The sequence below is a fragment of the Polyodon spathula genome, unplaced genomic scaffold (genome assembly GCF_017654505.1).
Source record: "Polyodon spathula isolate WHYD16114869_AA unplaced genomic scaffold, ASM1765450v1 scaffolds_1414, whole genome shotgun sequence".
NCBI classification, from domain to species: Eukaryota; Metazoa; Chordata; class Actinopteri; order Acipenseriformes; family Polyodontidae; genus Polyodon; species Polyodon spathula.
In genome coordinates this window covers 1-25000 of record NW_024472894.1, presented here as the reverse complement: position 1 = coordinate 25000, position 25000 = coordinate 1, and the positions used below count along the sequence as shown (strand labels likewise).

The window sequence follows — 25000 nt, the reverse complement described above, 5'->3', positions numbered from 1 at the left end:
CCACACACACACAAGGCGAATCTGCCTTCTCTGTGCCCGGGTGCTGTTCTCTGAACGGAGGGACTCACATAGTGAAGGTGATGGTTGCGTCTACCCGGCTTCTCTCATCGGTCGGGACCAGGACCAGGGTGCCCATGGATAGCTTGCTCTTGTAGGCAGCCAGCTTGGGGCAGGTGGAGGCCAGTCCGAGGCTGTACCACTTACCCATGAACTGCAACAGAAACACAGCGAGTGACTCCCCACAAATACACACCGCAACCGACTGGGAGCAAACAAGCGCAGTCATTTAAACACAACATAATCACACCTAGCCGTGCATCTACCTACACCGTTGCATTTCCGTTAATAAAATGCAATGCTGGTCTGCGTGTTTGAGAAACCGGCCACGGCTTTCTCTTTGGAAGAGACCATTGATTTAGTAACCAGGGCACGCGTAATCAGAACGGAGAGCGGTTTTCTTTACCCGGTCCTGGTCGAAGTTTCCCTGAACCTGAGCGGCAGGCTCTTGGGGCAGCACCCACCCGGTGACGAGGGGCAGAGCGAAGAGAAAGCTAAGCGTGCCCTGCATCTTGGTCCTGTGCTGTGACGAGTGAGTGGTCTCTGTGAGTTGCGCAGTGAAGGAACATTGCCCCCTCACAGAAACCTCTCTCCTATATGAATTCACTCGCCCTCAGGGTCACTCACCCACGGTGTACTGCACACTCTGCGTTTGCTTAACCCCGTCAGTAAATAAAGCAAGGGGAGCAAAGGTCTCAGGGATCTGCAAACTCTGAAACTTATTTTATATCTGCAGATTATCTAGAGTACAGCTATTTATTTTCAATTCTGAAAACTCCCTTTGTCGTTACCAGGGGTGCAAATCGTTTTGAAAATGTTTTAGCACTAGCAACCCGTGGTGTGGCCGTGTCTACGGGGGTGCACAGTAGCTGATGGTACGGTAGAGCATTTCGCAGGGTGAAAGTAGACAGCAAACAAAATATTTTGGCACTTTTATTATTTTTTTTTTCAAGGTTTTTAAAAACGTGTTTTACAAAGTGAGGGCTTCCCACAACCTCGTTTTTTCAGCAGTTACCACACCTCCCCCCCACACAAATCATTTTATTTTAATGACTGGAGATCTTATTTCCTGTGATAATGCTTCAGTACGTTCAGTTTACCTTTCCCATTCAGTCCTGGGTAACTCTCTACCTTGTGACACTGCTGTGTAATGTGGGTTAGTGTCCACTGGGACCACCAAACTCTATGTACAGGGTGATCCATAATTCAGGCATCATAGCCACCTGTTATGCGGATTAGGGTGCTCTCTGTTGATCTGCACCACACATCTAAGTGATCTGAATCTGCTCCTCGTTGCTTACAAACACTTCACACCTGAAAGAAATAAGGGAGGTATGCCTGGCTAATAGGATACCAGGTATTCATTTAGCTAGTGAAGGTGGGGGTCTGCCCAGGCTGTCCTGCAGAGTCCAGCCTGCACATGGGGATGGGTGATTGTGAAGAGAGCACAGAAACTACAAGACTTAATGATTCCACCCTCCAGTCAGATCTCTGAGGGGGGGGGGGGGGTTGTCCCCACTCGGGGCTGAGAAACAAATCTGGCTGTGGGATCGGCTCCCACCCTGCATCAACACTGGGGGAGTCAGGGACAGTGACCCGCAAGACAAGGTACATTTACACAACCTCGCTGGTAAACACAGAGAGCGTGGATCTGTACTCTCACACTTGTTGATGTGGGCTCAGAGAGAGAGAGAGAGAGAGAGAGAGAGAGAGATAGACCAACCAAGACTAAAAGAATGATTAAACAGGGTGAAAAATCTTTCACCAAAACAAACATGTGTGAGAATAACAAACACAGGAGCAGGGAAGGATCAGTCAGCCAGCCAGAGTGCCGCCTTTCACCCTGCGCTCAGAACACCGTCCAGGGTACCAACATCCTGGAGCATAGGAACGGGCTGCTCTGTTTATTTATTTAAAAACTCAGTGCAAACAAACTGTGTCAACACTTCCTGCCCTTTACTAAACACTGCTATAAGACAACAGTGACTCTGGAATAAAAGTTCTATCAGAGCTTTCCAAACTAAAAAAATAAAAAACAACCAAAGTTCTTAAAAGAACGAGAACACATAAGACTGAAACCAGACTTCACACCCCTTGTGGAATTTGTGTTCAATAGACATGTTCATATTCTACATCCTTTGATTTTGCTTGGACAAAAACATAAAACAAAAAAGCTAGCTACAGTCCAGCCTTCACCTCTCAATCACAAGCACCATACAGCTCTGGTGTATCAGGCAAGTCACTGGTGAATTGGAAATACAGTGGGGTAGCTGCAGCCATCCCCATCAAACCAAAAACATACCGGAAAGGTGCAGTTTTGCTGTTCATTCAGAGAGGTGCAGGACAGTCCCCAGTCGTTTTAAAATAACAGGACACACTGTTTATTTAACTGTATTTATTCATTAAAAGATTACATTGCTTAAAAAGGTTTGTGGAATGAAAGAACTTGCTTGGAATTTACAGCTGGCGGTTTCCAAGGTTACAGAGCTTGTAGAACACCTCCGATCCCGCGCCTCCGCATTCCGTTTGGGATGAGGAATGTTCCATTTGCCGTCGATCAGGACAAGCTGTAGCAAGCCAACGGATGACGGCGCCGATGAATGAGGAGAGCGGCTTTGCATGTGGATCAGGTGCTGTGATTCAAAGGCAGTCTCCGAATTAAACAAAGCAGCATGGTTTGAAGCAAGGACCCTGCGATTTAAAAAAAAAAAAAAAAAAAAAAAAAAGAGTATTTCATTTAGCACTTCTGAACATCCAGCCTTTAACATTTACCAAAGGAGTCAATGCAGCTGGGAGAGAATGGTATGGCTGGTAGAGCGATCCCACGGTGGCTATACTCTCAGATTCTTTAGATACCTTGGCTCGCCCTACAGCAGTAGGGATCCACACACATGCCAACAATCCATTGCAGTAGCACAACGGTACCATAACAGTACAGTGCAGCAGCATCAGGACCAGAGGCTCTGTGAATGCTTCTGCAATGCTAGCGTCTCTTCAGGGTAATCCACTGGGATTACGATGAGATATCCTGTGCAAGAGGCTGCTAAAATCACCCAGGTGTTGGGCTTGTCTTTCAAAACGTACAACAAGCATTTTATTGCTCACCTAGATTCCACCTTCAGGACAGTCCTCTGAAAAAAAACAAGCGAAATTGAATTCCATTAGATACATACCGGTATATAAAAGACAGTATTGAATATGACGACTGCCATTTGAAACACACGTGTGTGAAAAGCAGCACACACTATCCTATACTGAAACTGAACTAAAAAAATCAGCAGGCTTGAGGCGTTATGTGGCGTTTAGAGGCGTTATGTTTTACTACGATCGCGGTCTCTGGCTCGCCTCATCTGGTCTGACCTGCAGGGGGCGCGGTGGTACAGCAAGGTGAACCAACCCCTGGTTGCTTTCCCCCTCCCTCGATGGGGATTTGAACCTACAAGTTCCCCTTGCCTGGGAACTGCTGACAAGCTTATCTGAGGGGGGCTGCATTTACCTGTGACTAGCGGAATCACAATGGAATCCTCTGGTACGCCCTGGGCCAGTGAGAACGCTTTGAATTTCTCCATCAGCTCTGCGCTGAGCTTCTGCTTCCTTCCTGTAAAACACGAGAGACAGAGAGGCACAGACAGAGAGATACAATATTTCCCTCAATTTAAAATAATACAAATCTGTTATACAAAACTTTTGTTTTGCAGCACCTACCATACATGGCCACCTGTGTGGACCCTTGCCCTCCTCTCGGATTGTGTTTGAGGACCAGCGCATACTCGTCATAGTTGGTGTCCACTATTGTGATGTCTTTCAATGCATTTGAACCTGGAGACCACAAAACGCTCATTAAACTGGACTCACAGCTCTAACCACCAAGCCATAGCATCTCCCTCCCATAGTCCCTCTGCTCTAACAGCCAAGCCATACCATCTCCCTCCCAGTCCCTCTGCTCTAACCGCCAAGCCATAGCATCTCCCTCCCAGTCCCTCTGCTCTAACCGCCAAGCCATAGCATCTCCCTCCCAGTCCCTCTGCTCTAACCGCCAAGCCATAGCATCTCCCTCCCAGTCCCTCTGCTCTAACCGCCAAGCCATAGCATCTCCCTCCCAGTCCCTCTGCTCTAACCGCCAAGCCATAGCATCTCCCTCCCAGTCCCTCTGCTCTAACCGCCAAGCCATAGCATCTCCCTCCCAGTCCCTCTGCTCTAACCGCCAAGCCATAGCATCTCCCTCCCAGTCCTCTCTGCTCTAACCGCCAAGCCATAGCATCTCCCTCCCAGTCCCTCTGCTCTAACCGCCAAGCCATAGCATCTCCCTCCCAGTCCCTCTGCTCTAACCGCCAAGCCATACCATCTCCCTCCCAGTCCCTCTGCTCTAACCGCCAAGCCATACCATCTCCCTCCCAGTCCCTCTGCTCTAACAGCCAAGCCCCCAGGAGTTTCACTTACTTGTGCTGAAGTACTTGAAGCGACCTGGCTTGTCTGTCTTCTCATACAGGAAAGACATACTGTGACAACCAGAAGACCTGTAGAAAGAAAATGGATTACAAACACATCTTTTTTTAATGTTTGCAGTAAAACAGACGGCCCCAGTCTGCCGGGGTTGTACAGTAGAGAGACACGCACTTGAGTTGCCACATGGTCAAGCTGACGCTGCCAGTCTCCATGGGGACCAGCACACCCACATTGATCTTGAAGCTGTCCCGGTACTGCTTGAACGAATCTGCGTTGTGGGCAATTCCGACCCGGTACCACTTCCCTGCAAACTGGACACAGAGAAGGCGGCTCAGGACCGTTATATACATTATAAAATAAATACACGGACACCAATTCTGTAACGTTTTATTGAATATTTCAAAATCAGCAACTAGGCAGCGTTGTAAATGAAAGCTGTGTATTCGCGTTACGCTACAAATCACACCGCTAAACTGTACGTGTTACACGGTGTCCTTCTTACATCGCCGAGGTTGCTTTTTTAAATGCTCACAAAACAAAAAACAAGAAACTACCAACAAAACAAAACATGTTGTTAACTTTCCACTCAAGCACAAAAAGTTACTTTCTCAAACTCTAGCTATTTTGTAGCAGTCCTCGTTATCAGATTAGTTTTTTTTTTTCTGTCTTCTATTTCTAAAGCTATTTCTGGTTTTGCACGCTTCCTTTCCGAGCTGAGCGGTGCTTCATCGCTGTCAAGGGGGTGAGGAATATAATCATGCAAATGAGCTTTTCCAGTGCGATCGTTAATCAAATACCAGCGACTCCGAGAGGCTAACTAATAAAACGCGTAGAGATCACCCCACGCAAAGTAACGTTTCCCAGTTAAACTCGGTATACATCCAACTTACCCTTTGCAGGTCGAAGTCCTTCTGCGGATGGACTTCTCCGCCCTCGGTTAGAACGCAAAGGGCTCCGAGAACCGTCAACAAAACAGCCTTCATTTCTGCAAGCGTCTCTCTCCAAACCAAGCGATGCCCTGCACTCGCAGCTGCTGCTTTATAAAACAGCTGACAGGCATGCTATTAAACCCCGCCCCCTCTCCTAGCCAGTACAGACACAGGGAGCTCTGCTTTCGGTAGCTCATGACCTCTACCCCCGTATCTCTCGTCCCGGGATGGGACAGGGGAGCAGCGTGGAGTGCTAGCATTCTAAGAAAGGGTGTTACGCAAGTCCGCATTGTTCCCCAAGTCAATTACATCACACTGTGCAAAGTGGCCATTGTTTGAGAAGAGAGCGAGTGCAGAATTTAAAGAGGGCTGAGGTGCTGTTTTTCAGAGCCTGTGGTGCGCCCAGGTCTGTCAATTACGGTGATTTAAACGCTTCAAAAACACACACAGAAAAGTGAGGCGCCCTCTACAGAACTCCATCAAAGCCAGGCTGACTCGTCTGTGTTAAACACTAACGGGTTGATTTGATCTACCTCCTGATACCCTGATGCTGTGCAGGTTTGAGTCCCCTCGTTATTATTTTACAAAAAGGAACTCGGTGTGGAATTTGATCATTGTGGGGCAGGTGTAACCGCTAACACTCTGACAGGGACGGGAATAAGAAGTGATTTCAGTGTTTGTGAAGGACTGGAAGATCAGGGAGGAGATGGGAGTGGAAAATCAAGAGATGCACAACCAGTGATTTGTGTAAAAAAAAAAAAAAAAAAAAAAAAAAAAAAAAACAACAGTAACACAAGCCCAGACACGTGCTCTTCCATCACAGCTGGTTTATTTGCTAATTAGAGATCACAGTATATATTATTCTAGTAACTATCTGAAGGAAATAAACAATCACAGATATTAAAGTTACACTTTTACCCACTGAGGGGAGTTTCAGTTACAGACAGTACATTGCACAGCTGGATTGCAGCCTGTGATTAACATCATGGTATTATCTGCCTGCTACAGTACGCAGGCATGAGTGAGGTTTTAAAAACAAAATAAAACCATGATTCAGTGCTGTGCAAAGTCAGAAGCTTTGTTACGCTGAAGCAGTTCCCCAGATCCATAGAGTGAAGTCCCTGTGGTGAAACGCTGTGGTGTTTCTGCTACTCAAAGCTGACAGAAAGCTTGCGCTGCCGAGACCTGCAGTGCAGACCGATCTCATCCTGCATGCTTCCGTCCGCAGCTTCAAAACACTCACTGATCAATTCCAGTGGAAAGAGCAGAAAGGACTGTGGGGGTCTGCTGGATCCACCTGCAGTAAAACGCTCTAGAATCACACCCACCCCTTTGTGAAGCAGACCAGCGCTTCGGTTAGCACCTTCGTCTCCGAGTTCAGCAGTGCCAGCTCCTCCCACTACTGGTTTGCACACCCTGTTCAGCAGCTGTGGTAAAGGTCTCCTTCACTGTGCACACAGGGGTAGGAGTGCATTGTCCTGTCAGTAATGCTGGCCCGTGTGTGCGACCCCAGAGCTAGGAGGAACCTCTGAAGCGCTCCTCGATTTGTTCCAGAGATCTCCCCTTCGTTTCAGGAACAAAGAACGCGGTGAAGAGGACGCTTAGAACACAGAACCCAGAGAACAGCCAGAAGGTTCCGGAATTAGTAAGGAGATTCTAGAAAGGAAAATGAATGGAACGCAGGGATTAGGAAGCAGTGGAACACATTGGGGTCTACTGGAATGATCTCAACACCTTGAAATGCCACTGTCCTCATTTGAGGACAGGCTTCTTAGTGATTTTTTGGAGCATTTGTAAGTGGCACCTACCTGTTATTTAAAAGTTTTCTTTAACTATACTGTTACGAGAAATTAATATAGTTTTGTTAACCGCAGAAGTTAAGCTTGGTGCTAATCAAGCTCGTAGTAAAACCTGGACCGCTATGCAATAGGAGTCTTATTCTGTAAACACACTGCAGTTGCATGGGCTGCTTACCAGGAGATCATGAAACTCCTTGGTGATGATGAAGGCAGAGCCCCAGTTGGTCAGCACACACGCCCCGCTGGCGAAGCCTCTGGCTTTAGCGGGGAAGATCTCTGACATCACCAGCCAAGGGATGGGACCCCACCCCAGTGCAAAACCTAGGAGAACAACACAGGACCTGCACACCTCTGAAAACACACACACACAACACAGCAGCAATTACAGAGCAGGAGTGGCAAGTGCTGGTCCTGAAGAGCCTTGAAGGGACGTCTTGCTTTCCTTCCACCCAACTTCTCTGTACAGATTATTCTCTTCATTGCTCAACACTAACATTTTCCCCAGGTCTTTAGCCATTTATTACTTAGACACCCATAAAAGCTGCAGGATTGTGGCTCTGCAGGACCAGGGTTGTCCAGAAAGCCTGCAGGATTGTGGCTCTGCAGGACCAGGGTTGTCCAGAAAGCCTGCAGGATTGTGGCTCTGCAGGACCAGGGTTGTCCAGAAAGCCTGCAGGATTGTGGCTCTGCAGGACCAGGGTTGTCCAGAAAGCCTGCAGGATTGTGGCTCTGCAGGACCAGGGTTGTCCAGAAAGCCTGCAGGATTGTGGCTCTGCAGGACCAGGGTTGTCCAGAAAGCCTGCAGGATTGTGGCTCTGCAGGACCAGGGTTGTCCAGAAAGTCTGCAGGATTGTGGCTCTGCAGGACCAGGGCTGGCCCCCGTTAGAGATGTTACACACAGGGTACCGCTATTAAAGGAGCCGCTTCATGCAAGCCCACAAGTGGCCTTTCTGGATGCCCTTGAGTGGGGTATCCACTCTATGACATATCGTTAGACTGCATCACATGGAGATCTCGCTTGTAACACACAGCCCTGTGTCTGCCTTCATTATCAGGGATTCTTACCTGCTATAAACATGCCCATACTGCCCAGGGCAAGCCAGACAAGGGCTCCCTCTATCGGGCCACCAGGACTCTGGGTGGCAAAGAGATGAAGACCGTGGATAGAGGAGTTGCCGGGGTCTGCAGCAATGAGTTTAAAGTAGACTCCGAAGACTCCTGTACTGATCGCCATGGTGACCCCTGCAATGAAAGACACGAATGAACGCTCAGGACTTCACACGCTGTGATCACGAGACCCGGAAGCAGAGAAGTCCCTTTTAGGACTATGCAAATCTCCAGGTACAACTTATTACAAGTTTATACAAACAGCATCATTCAATTGTATTAGGTCATTGGGCATGACGAGGCAGTTTCAAACGGGGTGTTTTTATATCAGCAAAATCATTCTGTAGACTTCCTAGCAGGAAGGCGTGCAATTTTAATCTAGTCAGGTACCAAATAAATACCTGCTCGAATATCTGTTTCTTTGAAAACGGAGAGCTACTTCAACAGCTGTTCCGGCATTATCTCTGATCACTTTAACGAGCGTGTCACATCAGCCATTAAAAATAAAAATACAAAAAACGATGAACCTACGGGCGGCGCGTGACACTTAGGAACGAGATCACGAACGGAAAGAGCTTCTTCTCACCTGATACAATGAGCAAGACTTTCCTCCCAGCCCTGTCCATGATCAGCGCTGCCACGGCCGTGAAGACCACCTGAACAGCAGCTACGATGGCTGTAGCCACAATGCTGTTCTGTAATCACAGTAAAGGGTTATATATTCTCTATAATGAAAGAGAGGGGAAAAAATCATGTTGATGTTACAGAACAAAAAACAAACACACACTGGAGAGCGCTGAAGAGGACCTGAAATACGAAACTTTAACTGTTTGGTGCTAGTTTTGTAAAACTAACAGGTGTTAATTAAAGACTGGAGTACATACTTTGAAAAAATGGCCCTGTATATATCTCCAAACCGTGTTTGTAGAAGGATAGCATACGGTGATATCATTTCAATGCTAGCCAGTTCCAGATTTATTTTTAATAATACGCGTTTTGTTATTCGAACAGCACTGTCGGAAAAAAACTTTTTGGGCAGGTTTTCTACCTTAAAGTTTGCTTCTTCAAAGATAGTCTGGGCGTAAAACATTATGGCATTGATTCCAGTCATCTGCTGTAGAAACATCATCAGGACCCCGATAATGAAGGGCTTGTAGATTGCGGGCTTCTGCAGGTCTTGTAATTGGAGTCTGCTTCCCTAAAAGAAAAAGAGACATAGTCCTGTGGGGTTAAGAACTGCATTTAAAAGTAGAGACTTGGGCTAACTTCATCTACAGCTTTTAGGATTTCAAGAGTGCCTCCTGTGGGTGCATTTCTAACTGCGATTTTTGCGCCTCCCCAGCCTCACCCGCTCCGCAGAGCTGTCCTCGATCTGCCTGCACTCCCACTCGTGGTCCACGTCGGGGCCCCTGAGGAAGCGCAGGGCCGCACACGCCTCCGCGCGCCGGTTCTGTGTCAGCAAGTATCTGGGGGTCTCTGGCATGAAACACATGAGCACCAGCATGAGAGCGGGGGGCACGGAGCAGACCACCGCCAGCCAGCGCCAGTCCAGAACCAGACCTGGGGACAGGAAACCAAGACACACGCCGAGGGTGAGAACCAACAGCACTGCCAGCCAGCCAGCCAGCACCACTACTGAACCAGACCTGGAACCACAGCACTGCCAGCCAGCCAGCACCACTACTGAACCAGACCTGGAACCACAGCACTGCCAGCCAGCACCACTACTGAACCAGATCTGGAACCACAGCACTGCCAGCCAGTCCAGAACCAGACCTGGAACCACAGCACTGCCAGCCAGCCAGCACCATTACTGAACCAGACCTGGAACCACAGCACTGCCAGCCAGCCAGCACCACTACTGAACCAGACCTGGAACCATAGCACTGCCAGCCAGCCAGCCAGTCCAGAACCAGACCTGGAACCACAGCACTGCCAGCCAGCACCACTACTGAACCAGATCTGGAACCACAGCACTGCCAGCCAGCCAGCCAGTTCAGAACCAGACCTGGGGACAGGAAATCAAGACACACGTCCAGGGTAAGAAACCACATGTCGCCGTTACCTGCTATGTACGCCCCCATTATGCCCGTCACCACCATGAGCTGCACACATGACCCCAGCATCCCTCGAACCCGGGTATGAGCCGTCTCCGCAATATACAGCTGCAAGATTCAGAGCAGAGAGGAGCTTTCCAGGGGTTTAATTTAACACGAAATCAAGCTCTGCAATACCAGCACGATGACAGGCAGGTGAACCGGTAAGTGGCTTTGCAATTTAATTTTTTTGCAATTAAAAACGCCAAGGTGTTTTACGAAGCGATCAGGAGACGTGAAAATAACGGTAACAGACATTGCGACCGCCCGACTGTTCCTTCACAGCTGAGAAACTCCAGAGGTTCGATCACAACTAGCCGAGCGGTTCTCAAGACCTCAACAACTTACAGGCACGATGAGGGAGGTCATGCCGCTCGCCAGCCCGGTCAGCACGCGCCCCAAATACAGCATCCAGATGCTCTGTGCGGAGATGATGATGGTGAAGCCGACCACGAAGGGGATGGAACACATCATCAAGCTCAGCTTTTGGCCGATCTTATCCACCACCCAGCCCCCGACTACGCCTCCCAGGGCAGCCCCGAGAGTGACAACCGACTGGGGAACAGGAAAAGGAAAGTTAGTCCGGCTTAGCCCTTTCTCGTTTTTGTGACTTTTAGGGAACTGCGATGCTCACCCCAAACCAGGAGGCCTCTTCGTTCCCCAGTCTCAGATCGGGGTCGCTGATTCTCTGCAGGTCAGGGATGGCTGGGGAGCTGTATCCCAGGACAAACCCAAAACTAAGAGGCCCCAGGACAGCGGCAAAGGTGGCCAGGTACAGCTTCCCGTTCTGCACCTTGCTGGAAAACAGAAGGGGGGGGAAATACAAAAATAATACAGTATTGAAAAAATAAAAATAAACAACAAGAGTGGGAAGCAACAGGATTGCGGGTGCAATAGCATCAGAAAAAAAGAATAGCTATTTCATATATAGATTTATTTTTTTTTAATCAGAACAGGACAAGTGATAACCAGGACTTAGGGTTTTACCCAACGAGCTATTAGTTGGGTTATTGACAAATTGTGCTAAGGAGGCTTCTTACCAAAATGATCCCCTGCCTGGAATAAATGTAAAGGTAAATAGAGGTAGCAATCTGTATGTGCAAAACAACGTTGAGCTGTATTTTTAACAAGCACTCGTTTCCACCTGACACCTTCTGCTCTCCCATTAACACCCATTAAATGAGATAATAACGAGTCTGTCGCTATAACTAGAGGTTTGTTTTTGTAATGTACTATATTAATATTACCCGAGCTAAGTAATGAAGTGTATGGTAAAGCCGAACTCTGGGCTGACACTGACATAGTCAGTAGTTCCTCAAAAAAACAGAAAAAACAAAACCGAAACACAAAATCAGGTTATAATATGTTTCAATACTTACTCGAGGTAGTTCTGTTCTTCCCAATCGTTTTGGGAATCCAGCAAGTTCACCGAACCGTCTACTGCAGCTAACAGAGGCTTCGACTCTTCAGAGGAATCCATCTAAACCGCGGACACCCAGGGGGGGAATAAAACAGAAATGTAAGAAAAAATATATATATAATAATGAAACAACTGTTCGCAGCATCCCCTATTCGTCCAATCACATTAATGCACGATCACAAAATCAGTCCACACGCAATCATTCATATGCCTGACATTTTGCAAAGCTGCGTTTTAAAAATATCACGCACAAAGTGCAAAGACGATCCACTACAGCACACTCGCTTCACGTGATGTCACTTGTCCGTTTTATTTTATTTTATTTTTTTTTATCACTAAACCTGTTCAGCTCGTACGGTAAATACAAAACAGCCAAACTGAATGGAAAGTAAATTCCCCGTTTATTTTATTTACAATTGCATTTCTATAAAACCTCATTTTACCTTCAGTCGTTCCCCTTGGTGAACCGATGATTTTACTGTCTGACCGTCACCACATAGATCAATAATTGCAAACACACACAAAGGAAATGCTATAAACAAACCTGACTGGACGCAATGCATTCTGGATGTTGTAGTTTTTTACAACTGTTAGTCCAAATTGAACCTTACAGATCTCTCTGGCATTCACTGTTTTTTTTTTCACTGTGCAAAGCTATCGTCTTCATTGTAAGAAAAAAAATACGGAGTGAGATAACAGCGGCGGAGAATACCAAATTAAAAGAAATTAGCATTTCTTTTCACAGACTTAAAGAAACTGAGGAAAAACACCAACAACAAAAACCAGTTCCTAAAACGGGCAAAACTCTTTTTTTTCACAACAAACTGTTTATATAAATGGCTTCCTACTGTATTATTATTAGAATCTGTTTGCAAAATACAGGAAAAGCCGACTTATTTGAATTTTTTTTGCCGTTTTCAGAATTTTTTTTTTCCCCTAAATCCTATCTTTATGAACACATCAGTGCCGTTACGCCGAATTCACCGCCCCCCTCCGCTCCGCGATGCCTGCCGCTACAGTGTGTCAACTGAACTTCCTCTGCTCGCTTCCTGTGACTGTGTGCGGCTGATTGAGAGGAGACCGTGCAAGAACTAGCACAACACGACTGGCAAATAAAAACAGTGTTGACATTTAAAAACTGCGGATTTTTTTTGTTTGTTTTTGTTTTTTTTTTTTCCTTAGGATATTACTTCAAACATTATCAATAAGGCCTTTGATGGGACATCGCAGATTCAGTCCCACCGACCTCGATTTTTGCCTCTGGCCGAGTGAAACGGGTTCGTTCCCCCCTCCTCGTTTTGTTTTTTGGTATTTATACGGCAAGATGCAGGCTTTAGAAAATGCTCATACTCGGTTTGTTCGTTTAGTATAGCAGGTTTTAACCGTTGCGCTTAATAATTGGTGCTTTCAGAACATATTAGATTTTAGTTTACATACAAATGCTTGCAGTAAAACAGATGTAACTGCAGGCTGCTTTAACCTCACAGTGTTTTCTTTAGGTACAAGTGCGTTGAAAAGTGAACTCTTGAACGCTCCCATGTGAAATTATATTTAGGGCGGTTGCTGTTCTCTATCTGCAGACCGGCTTCTACGGGAAATGGTAAGTCAAGAGACATGATCATTTTGATCTGATTGACAGTACGTTTCGAATGCTACCAATGATTGATCAGTCACAGTAGCGAACACACCGGTATGACAGGTTTCTATAGACGTGGTTAGTTACATTTTGGTAGCGTTTTGTGTTACTGTGTGTGTGTGTATATATTTAGTTGTAGAAGTACTAGATCTGTTTTCTACACCTGTATGTAGACACTGGGATATTATTGATGTATTTTACACTCATTTTTCGTTAATGAGTTAATTTTATGTGTGTGTTAGATTTAACCATGCAAAATAATTATATAAAGTGTAATTTGTCTGGTGGAGTTTTGCAAATTATTTACATTATTTTGCAGATAACGATTTCCTTATTTATCTACCCAAGGTAATCGTTCCCATGACCTCATGGAGAGAAAGCGCTTTGAAGCATGGCTCCAGTCTGTTTCCACTTCCTTTCTCACGTTGACGGAGCCCCAGAAGAATGAGACCCTGGATCACCTGATCAGCCTGAGCGGGGCGGTGCAGCTCCGACACCTGTCCAACAACCTGGAGACCCTGCTCAAGAGGGACTTCCTCCGGCTCCTCCCCCTGGAGCTCACCTTCTACCTGCTCAAATGGCTTGACCCCAAGACCTTGCTCACCTGCTGCTTGGTCTGCAAGCACTGGAACAAGGTCGTCGGAGCCTGCACGGAGGTGTGGCAGGGAGCCTGCAAAGCGCTCGGCTGGCAGATCGACGACTCCATCCAGGACGCCGCACACTGGAAGAAGGTTTACATGAAGGCCAAGCTGAGGATGAGGCAGCTGGAGGAGCGAGAAGCCTTCGAGACCTCCTCTCTGATTGGGCACAGCGCCAGGGTGTACGCTCTCTACTACAAAGATGGGCTCCTGTGCACAGGTAGGGGACCGGTCTCAGTACCCGAGCATTATGTTTCAAAATCGATGTGAGTAACAGCTTTGAGGAGATCGCCGGTGTTTAAGCTGGCAGATGAATTCTGTATTATTATTATTATTATTATTATTATTATTAGAGTTGTTGTGATTATTTTAACAGGCTCTGATGACTTGTCTGCTAAACTATGGGATGTTTGCACTGGGCAGTGTATCTATGGCATTCAGACGCACACTTGTGCTGCAGTGAAGTTTGACGAACAGAAGCTCGTGACTGGATCCTTCGACAACACGATCGCCTGCTGGGAATGGAGCACAGGGGCCAAAATCCAACAATTCCGGGGACACACTGGCGCGGGTAGGACTGCTAATAAACGTGAGCCACGCAGCGATGCCAGACTCCCGCTGCAGAGCAGTTTGAGCCCTTCCGAGTGTCACTTAATTAGTCGAGCATAATAAGGTAAACCATAGCAAGGCTAAGGTGAACTTCATTCACTTCCCTAGCACTATACAGAGAGACTGCCCCAGGATGACATCGTTAAATTTTTTCACAAGTGTTTTCTTAGGTAGCCCGAGGCTGTTTGCTAATCAGCGGTTTGAGAAACCAGCTGTTGAGTACAGTAATAATAGAAGGATGTAGATGTGCTGTTCGTACTGTAGATAGATTTTTTTTTTAATGGACCTGTGTAGTGTGTTTTACTGTGTCTTTCCTGTACTGCTAGAGCAGTCTGCTGTTTTCAGCAGCGCTGTAGGGGTTTCCTGTAACACCTGGAACGGCTCAGTCCGCTGTGCAGTGGGAGCCTGCTTTCCATCAGTGTTGTATAGACAAGCTGCTTACTGCAGAGGCGTGTCTGTGCTTCAGCCCCGCAAGTGTGATAGGAAACACAGTATTAATCCCCTCCCGGCTTCTTGCTTTCCGTCGAGGATGAGATACAAAACCTGACCAGACAGCCGCTCTCAGCCGCTCAGGCATGTGCGTCAGACTCGTATTTGGCTGATCGTGCACATTGGTTATGTGGATTTAATATTCTATATTGCTGTTCTGCATGGTCATTATGAATTTGAAAGTGTATGTGAACGTGATGATTTGTCGAGGGAAATTATTCTGGATACACAGTAATAATCATTAACGTGCCCCACTAGATGGTAGTGTTTATTTCAGTGTACAATCCAGTCGGTCACTTTTCTAAATACAAATAAATAAATCCGTGCTGAAAATTTCTAATTATGCATTTATTTATTTTTTATTTGTAAAATTAATTTTCTTTCCCTCTCATCTTTTTGTCTCTGTGTGTTTTGTGAGCAGTCTTTAGTGTAGATTACAATGACGAGCTTGATACCTTGGTCAGCGGCTCTGCAGATTTTACAGTGAAGGTCTGGTCCTTATCTGCGGGGACGTGCCTCAACACCCTGACTGGACACACAGAATGGGTGACAAAGGTACTGGAATTGAAACAGCGGCTTTCCTGAAAGAAATACAGCAGCGCTTTACTGTGTGCCCTGCGTCTTCTGAGCATGTTTCTGGCAGGGATGGAAATCAGACTCCTATTGCAGAGCAGTTTCACCCATTCCAGATTTTGCTACAAGTTTGATCACCCGCAGTGTGCAGGTAACAAGCCCAGGTGTGTCTGATTAAACTTGTAGGAAGACCAGGAGTGGATCGAACTGCCATGCAACGGGGAGTCTTATTGCCACGTTTGCCTGTTCTGTGGGGCTATTGAACCGAACGTCCCGACAAGAAATAAGAAATAGCAATGTTAATAGCTTAGTGTTTGCCAAGTGTTAACCCATTAGACTCCACCCCTGAATGATTAACCGTTGTCAGACACATGCAGTTCTGCTGTGGTGTTTACACAGCAGCACGTGTGCAGTGTGAGGTTATTTATTAAACGTTTTATCAAAAGTCTTTCACATGTAGTGTCACGCACTTTAATGTTGCAGTATATAAAAAACAAAAAAACAAATGTTAACAAAAGTTTAAACACGTAGGAAATCGAAACTCACGTCTAACAACCCAAATAAGAAACTGTCCGCCCGCTTTATCGGAGATGTGAGACTGAAGAATCAATCGCACACCTGGCTGTATTGAAAGCGTTTCTGCTTTACCTTCGGATTCACCTTTCCTTCTTCACAAGTGTTTTGATCGTATGGTGTTTTGCATAGTGTATTGCATTGCTAAAGTTAATGGTTTCCTTCTTCTCAATTTAGGTGGTTTTACAAAAGAGTGAGGTGGAATCAGTGATGCATAGTCCTGGGGACTATATTTTATTAAGTGCCGATAAATATGAAATCAAGGTAACTATGTAACTATCGTTTGCTGCTTTTGTATGAAGTCTTTGTAGTTACACGTTACTCTCTGTAATTACACAATACATCCACCAGAGGTCAGTGTTGAGCTAGATGGAGTACAGGACGACGAAAACTCCCAATAATAAACTAAGTACTGGTACTGCATTAGAAAAACCTTCAGAACGGTTATATTGCAGACCTGTACATTTCTTGATATGTTAATGCTTTCTGAATATGGCTAAAAGGGTGCCTAAGTGTAAACTTGTTGATAAAAAATCTATTTGATTCATATTTACCACACCTTCACATACGATTAAATAATGTGTTCACATTTGTGTTCCCAGTACTAGCAAGATATACCAGTCCAGCGAATAAGTGAATATACTACCCCCTCCCCAGCAGCACTCGCTTAAGGGTAGAACACGCGAGAGCGCGCACACTCGCACACGCACTCGCACACACTCGCAGACACACTCGCACACACACACACACACACACACACACACTCTTGAATATGCCCTTTCCTCGGTGACCCTCGCATTGCGCTGTGCCCCGGAGGATGCTTGATTTCCGTTCCCAGCCGCCGTTGTTTTGCCTTTTAGATCTGGCCAATAGGAAGAGAAATCAACTGCAAGTGCTTGAAGACCCTGTCTGTGTCGGAGGACCGCAGCGTGTGCCTGCAGCCCCGGCTCCAGTTCGATGGCAGATACATCGTGTGCAGCTCCGATCTGGGCTTGTACCAGTGGGACTTTGCCAGTTATGACATTCTTAGGTATAACTTGCCATTTTCTTTGCAGTCACTTGCTTGTTGTTCCTGTTGCTTTTACAGAAATCAAAAATAAGTAAAGTCTAAATTACTGTAGTTTGCAGAGTTGAAGTGGTTTATCAGCAATGTTAAAACACAATTTTTTTTAAAAAAATTGGTATACAGAATTGTGGTTTTAGGACAGACAGAAAAGGCAGTTATTTAATTTCCCTGCATACAACAAGATCCCTACAGGCAGTGTGTGTGCAATACCAAAGTCTTGACACCACGGCATTTATAAACCAGCTTCTTCTGCCTCAATCCAGTACCAGAACTCGGGCTTTATGAGGTTCTGTACAGTCTTTGCAGAGCAACATTGATTTCATGCAAGCTCTCACTTTATAATCTGCCCACAAAAAGGTTACTTTATAATAATTAATTACCCCAGTGTTAACAGTTAGCTAGCTAAGCCATTAATCTGGGCATGCTTTGAAAGTGTCCCCCCTCTCTGTGTATTTCAATAGCTGTGACGTCACCGTATTGTGCTGTACTCGTTGCTGTGTATTAATTGCATCTGTTTCTGTGATAGTAAACCAGCACAAGGAACTTTGTTGACGTGGTCGCATATAGCTGAACGGTAAGAGTTTTAAACATCTTGAAATACTAATTATTATTCTAATTGTATGATCTTGGCTAGATTCATAAGCAATGTCCCATTTCTTGTGGTGCTTTGTAAAATGAATAATGAACCCGCTGGGCCACTGATACAGAACCTTATTGAAGTAAGTCTTTTACACTGTCCAGTTACACGTTGCTGTCATTTGACGCGCTGCCTTTTTAAAAGAGGACCAGGGACAGGGTTTAGAAACTCTTTTTACATTGACCTACTAAAGCTGTGAAGTTTGTTTTTCATTGTCCAGTATTGTTGCTTTTATTAGTATGAGTAGCTAAATTTTAAACCCGCGTTAGTTACCTGTGTTGAATGCTACCCCTCTGTCTTAATGGATAAGCTTCCAAACGTATGTACTGTGTCTGTACCTAGCAGGACAAAAGAAAAACCTTTTATTTAAACTTTAAATACTATAAGCTTGCCATACAGCACGAGTACCTGTCGGAGTTTAACCCCAGTGATTTCTGATCAACATTCATAGATTGAAATGTGTTCGAGGTCTTGCGAGGAGACACATTCCCCACACCGATGCACAGTGGCTGTCTAGTTCAGTGTAAAACCTGGAATTGCTCTTGTAAGGCTCAAACTGCTACACAGCAGGAGTCTGACCTCCATCCCTGAACATAACAACGATTCGGCTGCTAGCTCTTTACCTTTGCGTAGATCAGATAAATCTTGCTCTGGAACTGACTGTTGGGTGCTTTTCATTAGGACAATATTGCATCATTAGGAAACACCAGAGTATTGCAATACGGACCTTGTAATCCAAGGCTTGATGCACAAGCCACAATAAGCTTCGTCAAATTAGGGTTTAGTTATTATTAGTTTTATTTAGGAAAGTCGTTTGACTCAAAACTATTTGTTTGACTTTAGAGGACTAGAGAGTCCTTAATTTGCCTTAAGCTTTGAATATTGTAGTGTAAGGAGTTTAGGTGATATAATCCCTGCAGACTGGCGTAGTTAGAGCTCAGCAATTTGGACTTTGACTTGTAGCAAATGCCTTGAATAGAATTATTTTGTTTTTCAGGGTCATCAAAACGCAAGACTCTGCAAACCTGTCCTTGCTAAGTCTTGGAGAAGTGTTCGCCCTGCTGTTTGACAACCACTATCTGTACATAATGGACCTACGGACCGAACAAATAACGGGGCGCTGGCCTTTGCCCGCGTACAGGAAATCTAAAAGGGGCTCCAGCTTTCTCCCAGGGGTCACAGGTTGGCTTAACGGACTTGACGGCAGGAACGACGCTGGCTTAGTGTTTGCCACAAGCATGCCGGATCACAGCATTCACTTGGTGTTGTGGAAGGAGAACGAGTGAAGCTGAAGAGAAGGAGCCCCACCGTGTTTGTTGTACATGGCACTGCTTATTTTAAGTGCATGCTCATGAAGTCCGACCTGCATTGCATGAACCAAAGTTTGGCACCTGAAGAGTCTGCCATCCAGCGCACACACATCGCACCATCACACGCCCTGCTTTTTAAATAACCCTACTACAACAAATACAAAAAAATAAATGCAGGCCAGCATGCTCAGAGACATTCTTTATTTTTTGTGTTTATCGTCAGTTTTTATTTCAGTGGAGAACATTGAAAATCGTGGAGCAATTTTTTTTTTTTTTAAGGAGCTGCACTGAACAGCTTTCTTATTTTATTCTTTTTTGTTTGCATCTGTTTATCTGAATGATAGGTCTTCCCTTTTTTCTTCTAGAATCTCAAAGGAAGAAACGATTCCGTCAATGTAAAGAAATGTGAATCGTAGACAAGAAAAAAAAAAAAAGCAGAGTTCAGTGAGAATATGATAAATGTACCAGTAAACGAACAGTAGCCTTCTTAGGAGCTTTATAACTTTGCAAAAACATACGCCACATCTAATAATAATAATAATAATAATAATAATAATAATAATAATAATAATAATAATAATAACAACAACAACTTGAGTTGTGTCCCCTCTTGCATTGCACTAGTGTTGGCCAAATTGTGTGGGAGCTTTTTCAGAAGGTGTTGTTTTTATTTTAGTATCATCAGGGTATGCAGGATTCAGAGTCTTCCCAGAATGGAGCAGGTACGGTGTGCTACTGTGTTTCATATATAAATACCCAAATAATAGACAGGGCCCTTTTAACAAGTGCTGTGCATCTCAATAATTGTTAGCGGATAATGTGTATGTGTGTGTGTGTGTATATAGATACAGGGATGGAAGTAAGACCCCCATTGTATAGCAGCTTGATCCATTCCTGGTTGTTACCTATCCAAATCAAGCTCATGGTAAAACCTGAAATGGAAGTGCTGTGCAATAGGAGTTGTGTTTATCATGGCTGAAGTCACTTTGGGGTTGGTTTGATCACCGTTTAGCACGCTTGGATAGGATGCAGCTGGATGAATCTCTCGGGGCATTGCAGGGTGGATGTCTCTCTTAGTATCACAAATACACTTCCATTGTTTTCTGATATTATAATTTTCTTGCAACCCTTATTACTGTGGCATATGGTGAGATGCTCTGTTGTTTTTTAAAATTAATTTATTTGCGTGAATGCTGCAGAGGAACAGAATTAAGACTCCCGTTGCATAGCAGTCCGAGCCATTCCGTGCTTTCTTTTATAATTTGCACAGACGTTAGCTGGTTGGCTGGGGTGGGTGTAACAGCTGTTGTAACCTTGTGGCTTTTAAATATCCAGAAAAAATGAAAAAGTCTCAGTGGTGCAGATCTCTCTCTCTCTCTCTCTGTGTGTGTGTGTGTGTGTGTGTGTGTGTAATCTACATGCATGTTTAGACAAGAGCCCATAGCACACATAGCCCAGGTCCATTTGCTGAAGGAGCTGCCCCTGGTGAGCCCCAACCAGTGGAAGGCAGTTATTGATCCCCTCAAGATCTTTTTTTTATTTTATTTTTTTTAAGAGGGAGTTTCACAGGATTGTCAGCAGCGAATCTGGTACGTTATTTTTGGCATCAACTGTCCAGGTTGTGGTGGTCAGTGCACACAACATACCAGAAAGGAGGCAGATCAGTGGCCTCTGTGACATTGACTGTTCTGTAGCGAGACTTTGGACCCACCCTGTATGTATGTAATCTAGACTATCCGAGCCTAAGCGGACATCGTTGCTCAAGTGTCTGATTGCTAAGAAGTGACTCTAATTGAAATGTTGTCTAGTTTTCTTAGAATTCCGTACTATACTGTGAGGCACAACTGTCCTTAACTAACTCAGCTGAGAAATGAGAAGTCATTGGATTATTATTATTACTGTTGAAGTGTTATCCTTATAAGTGCGTCTCATTTAACTGAACGTTTTGCTCCAGTCTAAAGTTTGCACATTTACTCTTTCTGCTAAACTGTTTATTTCAAACTAGGAACGCAAGTACGAGCCCTTAAGCAATGCTATATTATTATTATTATTATTATTATTATTATTATTATTATTATTATTATTGCTAGGAATTCCTTTGAGCCTAGTTCTGGGTTTTTAACACAGCGCTGTGTTCTAGATTTCTGTAACAGATGTTTCAGGTCAGTTGTTTTTAAATTGTCCTAAATCAGAAGCGAAATGATAAACATCAATGAAGTTGTGTTTTCTTTCAGAACAATAGTCATGTTTAATTAATTTAGTGTTTTTAAATGCCAAGTCAATCCCCCCTCGCGCTCTCTCTCTCTCTCTCTCTCTCTCTCTCTCTCTCTCTCTCTCTCTCTCTCTCTCTCTCTCTCTATATCTCTCTCAGGCATAATTATTTAAATATATAATATATATATATATATATATATATATATATATATATATATATATATATATATATATATATATATATATATATATATATATATAATCCCCTGAATGTATTTACTTTATATATATATAATTTTTCCCCTGAATGTATTTACTTTCTCCTGTTTTTCTTTTCACTGATTTCAATTCTGTGACAGGAAGCTCATTTCTGCTCCACTTGCTTTTCACATTGTCAAACTTTCCATGTGTTCTGAATGTCTTTATTTTTACACTGTGTTTCAATATAAAACGAAATGCTTCATCAACCTTCGTGGATGTAATCAGTTTTTCCAACCCACCCCAAGCCATTTTAACAGAGCCTGATTCTGCTCTAGTGACACGTACAGTTACATTGAACTAACTGTCCACAATTTGCTATTAAAATCAGTTCGTTCAAAATGCTCAGTCAGATTTTTAAGGTAAAACTACAGCTGTAGACAAAAGCACACTTAATATAATTCAAGAAAAACATGTTAAATACAAGCATTCAGTGAACATTGACCACTAATGAATGAAAGTCTGCAAAAATATAATACACCTAATTAAAAAAAATATATATTTGAAAGGTAAGCTAAATATTTAGCTAGAAATATAAAAATAAATCTTGGCGTTTATTTATTTATTTTTTTTAAAAGTGTGTAAGTGTGTGTCTATATATATATATATATATATATATATATATATATATATATATATATATATATATATATATATATATATATATATATAATGTATGAGATTGAGGGGCTACAAAGAGGCTTCGACGCCCAGGTTCATTTGTTTTAATAGCCGTGTTTCACTCCGTTAGGTTTTATTCAAATCAATAGTTTCGTTTGAGGCATTCCAGAGAACTGGAAAATGGAAAGATGTAAACAAATAAACAGATCTGCGCACTGTGCGGAATGCAGGGAGGATGCGTGCTGCGAAACGGTTACATCTTCTCTCCGTGCCTCGCCTGCACAAGACGGGTTCAGTTCAAACACCCGAGCGGAGACCCAAACGCGCAGACTGAAGACAGGCGCCCCGATTTCATCGCAGGAGAAATGGCGAGTCTTGGATAGAGACGAGAAGAACTCCGCAGCATTTAGGCTATTCTGTTCTTATACTGATGCGCTGCTTGCTTTATAACGGGATACAGGCCAGTGTTTCCTTCATTGTTATCCTAGGTCTATACAGAGGCGGGGTAAGAAAGGAAGCGTGCTTTATAAAAGGAGTGTACCCATCAAACTGCACAGCATGAACGTCATTTAGATATTTTATTTAACAGCGTGTCATCAAAGAAACACAAAATAACGAAGCAAAACTCTACCGGTAAGCATACGGGGAAGTACAAAGCGGTGTGTTATTCAATATGTTGACGTAAAGTTATTCAGCAGATTTCTTTGGACTTTATGACGCCAAACGTTAATTCTGCAGGGTGCTGCAAAACGTTTGGTCAGAGCTGTTATTGCCATCCATAATTATCAAAAATAATTAATATTGAGTCACTTATGTGTTTTTTTTTTCTTTTTTTTTTTTTTTTTTTTGGTTTGTAGTATAAAATATTGAGGACCACCGAGGCAGAGCAGTTACTCGACTTCAGTGTAAATAACGCACAGGCAGACACAGTCGTGTTTACATGACGGACCCCTGACACAATACTGACCTCACTAATGCACATGTCTATTAGTATTAAGTACATTTAATTTAAATAAACAAACCTCAATAGTCTGCCAGCGTTACGCCCCGTCTTGTTTTCAACCTCACAATTTTCTGTACTGGATTAATATCTTGTTTATTTTCAAAACAACTGAATATGGCTGCACTCAGATATTTCTGTCAGTGTCGCCTGTGCTTTTTGGCTCACAAAACGATGGTAAATACGTTGACTCGTGTCACTGTGGTCAGTGCTATCACCACACAGTCGTGCGCGCAAACGGTCAGAAAGGAAGGGCTCTTCCCAATGGCATATGTTGTGACTTCTCTGTTTATCGCAGTACAGATGTCCCCTGGAAATGCCTCTCTGTTCTTTGGGACAGGCTAAGCCTTTATGTTTAATTTTTTTAAATTTTTATTAACGATAAAAATAATTAGAAAATGTATCGAGAATAACGTGTATAAAACTTTATATAGATGTACGAATCTTGAGGTTTAATAAGCATATTGTGTATATGCAGATCCAAGTATTACAATTACGATTCACTGGGACACACTGAAGTAAAACATAAGGCAGAAATATGCATTTGTGTTGAGCCATTACATTTTTTCCATGAGTATTTTTAATTTTCTTGTTAGTTACTATATATATGTGTGTGTGTGTGTGTGTGTGATTAGTAGTGGAACACACTGTTAAATATTGTTTGAAGAACATGACTAGTGCCTTCAACACTGTAATGATGAATATTTGTATATGCTGTATACTGCAATGGGAATTTAAGTTTGTTTTATAAACAATTAATTTGCTGTGTGCCAACATTTTATCTCAGCCAAAAGCTTTCAGTAAAGCCTGTCAGTCTTCTTGAATGGACCTTTCATTCATTTATTTCGCTTGCTGTCGCTTCTGAGTTGATCTAATGTTATTACAGGATTTCTATTGTATTGTTTTATAGATATTTTTATAAACCAGCAGTCAGTGTTCAGTAAAAAAAAACAAACAAACAACAACAACATGAAAATGCAATCAATCATTGCGCGCAGGTGTGTAATAGGCTATGAGCTTATTAATGTTTTGTTTTTTTTCAACGTGTATATGATTGGGTGCAGTTGATTTTCCACAAACCAATTTCAGTTTTATACAACTTTTTTTTTTAATGTTTTTAGTTTGTCCAAACAACAAATACACAAATACAGGTTCCTTCGTGGCTTCACTGAAGTGCATTGCTGTCATGACATGTTTCAGCATTTTACAGTATATTCAAAATAACACAGCAAATATATATATATAACAAAATCTGAATTGATCCGATCTGAGCTTTCATTTGTATTTCTCCATGTCTTCAATTAGCCACAATATAGCAGTATCCCTCATTCTAACAAATAACACTCCACACGGGCGGGAGCAGCAGAACCACTCTGAAAACACCGGTGCATATTATGAGAAATATAACAAAAAAAAAACAAAAAAACCACGCAGTTGAAAGGCGGGAGTCAGAGACAATGAAACAGCTGCATACAAACGACTGTGTCTTGAGTACCGTTTGCAGCTGTGCCTCAAAGCCTTG

At 43.7% G+C, this 25000-nt stretch overlaps 4 protein-coding genes across 7 annotated transcripts; 1 reads left to right on the top strand and 3 right to left on the bottom strand.

The window, feature by feature from the left end:
* Positions 1 to 45: 45 nt before the first annotated feature.
* On the bottom strand, positions 46 to 635 carry LOC121309613 (protein AMBP-like). Its single transcript, XM_041242626.1, has 2 exons — positions 464 to 635; positions 46 to 211 (listed from the first exon to the last, which is right to left on the bottom strand). Exons 1-2 carry the CDS (start codon positions 566 to 568, stop codon positions 65 to 67), a joined length of 252 nt encoding a protein of 83 aa, XP_041098560.1. The 5' UTR covers positions 569 to 635; the 3' UTR covers positions 46 to 64.
* Positions 636 to 2437: 1802 nt separating this feature from the next.
* On the bottom strand, positions 2438 to 5535 carry LOC121309609 (lipocalin-like). Its single transcript, XM_041242620.1, has 7 exons — positions 5394 to 5535; positions 4675 to 4814; positions 4498 to 4574; positions 3763 to 3876; positions 3554 to 3655; positions 3163 to 3188; positions 2438 to 2748 (listed from the first exon to the last, which is right to left on the bottom strand). The coding sequence occupies exons 1-6, from the start codon at positions 5484 to 5486 to the stop codon at positions 3163 to 3165; spliced, it is 552 nt and encodes a 183-aa protein (XP_041098554.1). The 5' UTR covers positions 5487 to 5535; the 3' UTR covers positions 2438 to 2748.
* A 938-nt stretch (positions 5536 to 6473) lies between these two features.
* On the bottom strand, positions 6474 to 12500 carry slc2a8 (solute carrier family 2 member 8). 3 transcript variants are annotated; one of them, XM_041242621.1, is made up of 11 exons: positions 12298 to 12500; positions 11814 to 11914; positions 11069 to 11231; positions 10783 to 10989; positions 10404 to 10503; positions 9687 to 10114; positions 9387 to 9536; positions 8925 to 9033; positions 8297 to 8473; positions 7407 to 7552; positions 6474 to 7088 (listed from the first exon to the last, which is right to left on the bottom strand). In XM_041242621.1, the coding sequence occupies exons 1-11, from the start codon at positions 12415 to 12417 to the stop codon at positions 6948 to 6950; spliced, it is 1842 nt and encodes a 613-aa protein (XP_041098555.1). In that variant the 5' UTR covers positions 12418 to 12500; the 3' UTR covers positions 6474 to 6947. The 3 variants fall into 3 exon arrangements, with proteins under 3 accessions (XP_041098555.1, XP_041098556.1, XP_041098557.1); XM_041242622.1 differs by having other exon boundaries at positions 9687 to 9898; XM_041242623.1 differs by lacking the exons at positions 9687 to 10114; positions 10404 to 10503.
* Positions 12501 to 12910: 410 nt separating this feature from the next.
* On the top strand, positions 12911 to 21585 carry fbxw2 (F-box and WD repeat domain containing 2). 2 transcript variants are annotated; one of them, XM_041242624.1, is made up of 9 exons: positions 12911 to 13131; positions 13354 to 13454; positions 13839 to 14348; positions 14505 to 14699; positions 15648 to 15781; positions 16550 to 16636; positions 17233 to 17402; positions 17965 to 18012; positions 19073 to 21585. In XM_041242624.1, exons 3-9 carry the CDS (start codon positions 13859 to 13861, stop codon positions 19359 to 19361), a joined length of 1413 nt encoding a protein of 470 aa, XP_041098558.1. In that variant the 5' UTR covers positions 12911 to 13131; positions 13354 to 13454; positions 13839 to 13858; the 3' UTR covers positions 19362 to 21585. The 2 variants fall into 2 exon arrangements, with proteins under 2 accessions (XP_041098558.1, XP_041098559.1); XM_041242625.1 differs by lacking the exon at positions 17965 to 18012 and having other exon boundaries at positions 12911 to 13454.
* The last annotated feature ends 3415 nt before the right edge of the window (positions 21586 to 25000 follow it).

Bases quoted from the DNA above. Each gene is read 5' to 3' on its own strand.
- fbxw2 (XM_041242624.1), top strand. From the start codon at position 13,859: ATGGAGAGAAAGCGCTTTGAAGCATGGCTCCAGTCTGTTTCCACTTCC. The intron at 17,403-17,964 runs GTATAACTTGCC...TTTCTGTGATAG, and splicing joins GCCAGTTATGACATTCTTAG to TAAACCAGCACAAGGAACTT. The intron at 18,013-19,072 runs GTAAGAGTTTTA...TTTGTTTTTCAG, and splicing joins TGGTCGCATATAGCTGAACG to GGTCATCAAAACGCAAGACT.
- LOC121309609 (XM_041242620.1), bottom strand. From the start codon at position 5,486: ATGAAGGCTGTTTTGTTGACGGTTCTCGGAGCCCTTTGCGTTCTAACC. The intron at 4,575-4,674 runs GTGCGTGTCTCT...TTCTTTCTACAG, and splicing joins TTGACCATGTGGCAACTCAA to GTCTTCTGGTTGTCACAGTA. The intron at 3,656-3,762 runs GTAGGTGCTGCA...CGTGTTTTACAG, and splicing joins CACACAGGTGGCCATGTATG to GAAGGAAGCAGAAGCTCAGC.
- LOC121309613 (XM_041242626.1), bottom strand. From the start codon at position 568: ATGCAGGGCACGCTTAGCTTTCTCTTCGCTCTGCCCCTCGTCACCGGG. The intron at 212-463 runs GTAAAGAAAACC...TTTCTGTTGCAG, and splicing joins GAAACTTCGACCAGGACCGG to TTCATGGGTAAGTGGTACAG.
- slc2a8 (XM_041242621.1), bottom strand. From the start codon at position 12,417: ATGCATTGCGTCCAGTCAGGTTTGTTTATAGCATTTCCTTTGTGTGTG. The intron at 8,474-8,924 runs GTGAGAAGAAGC...CTTTCATTGCAG, and splicing joins AGTCTTGCTCATTGTATCAG to GGGTCACCATGGCGATCAGT. The intron at 7,089-7,406 runs GTAAGCAGCCCA...TTTCCTTTCTAG, and splicing joins AGGAGTTTCATGATCTCCTG to AATCTCCTTACTAATTCCGG.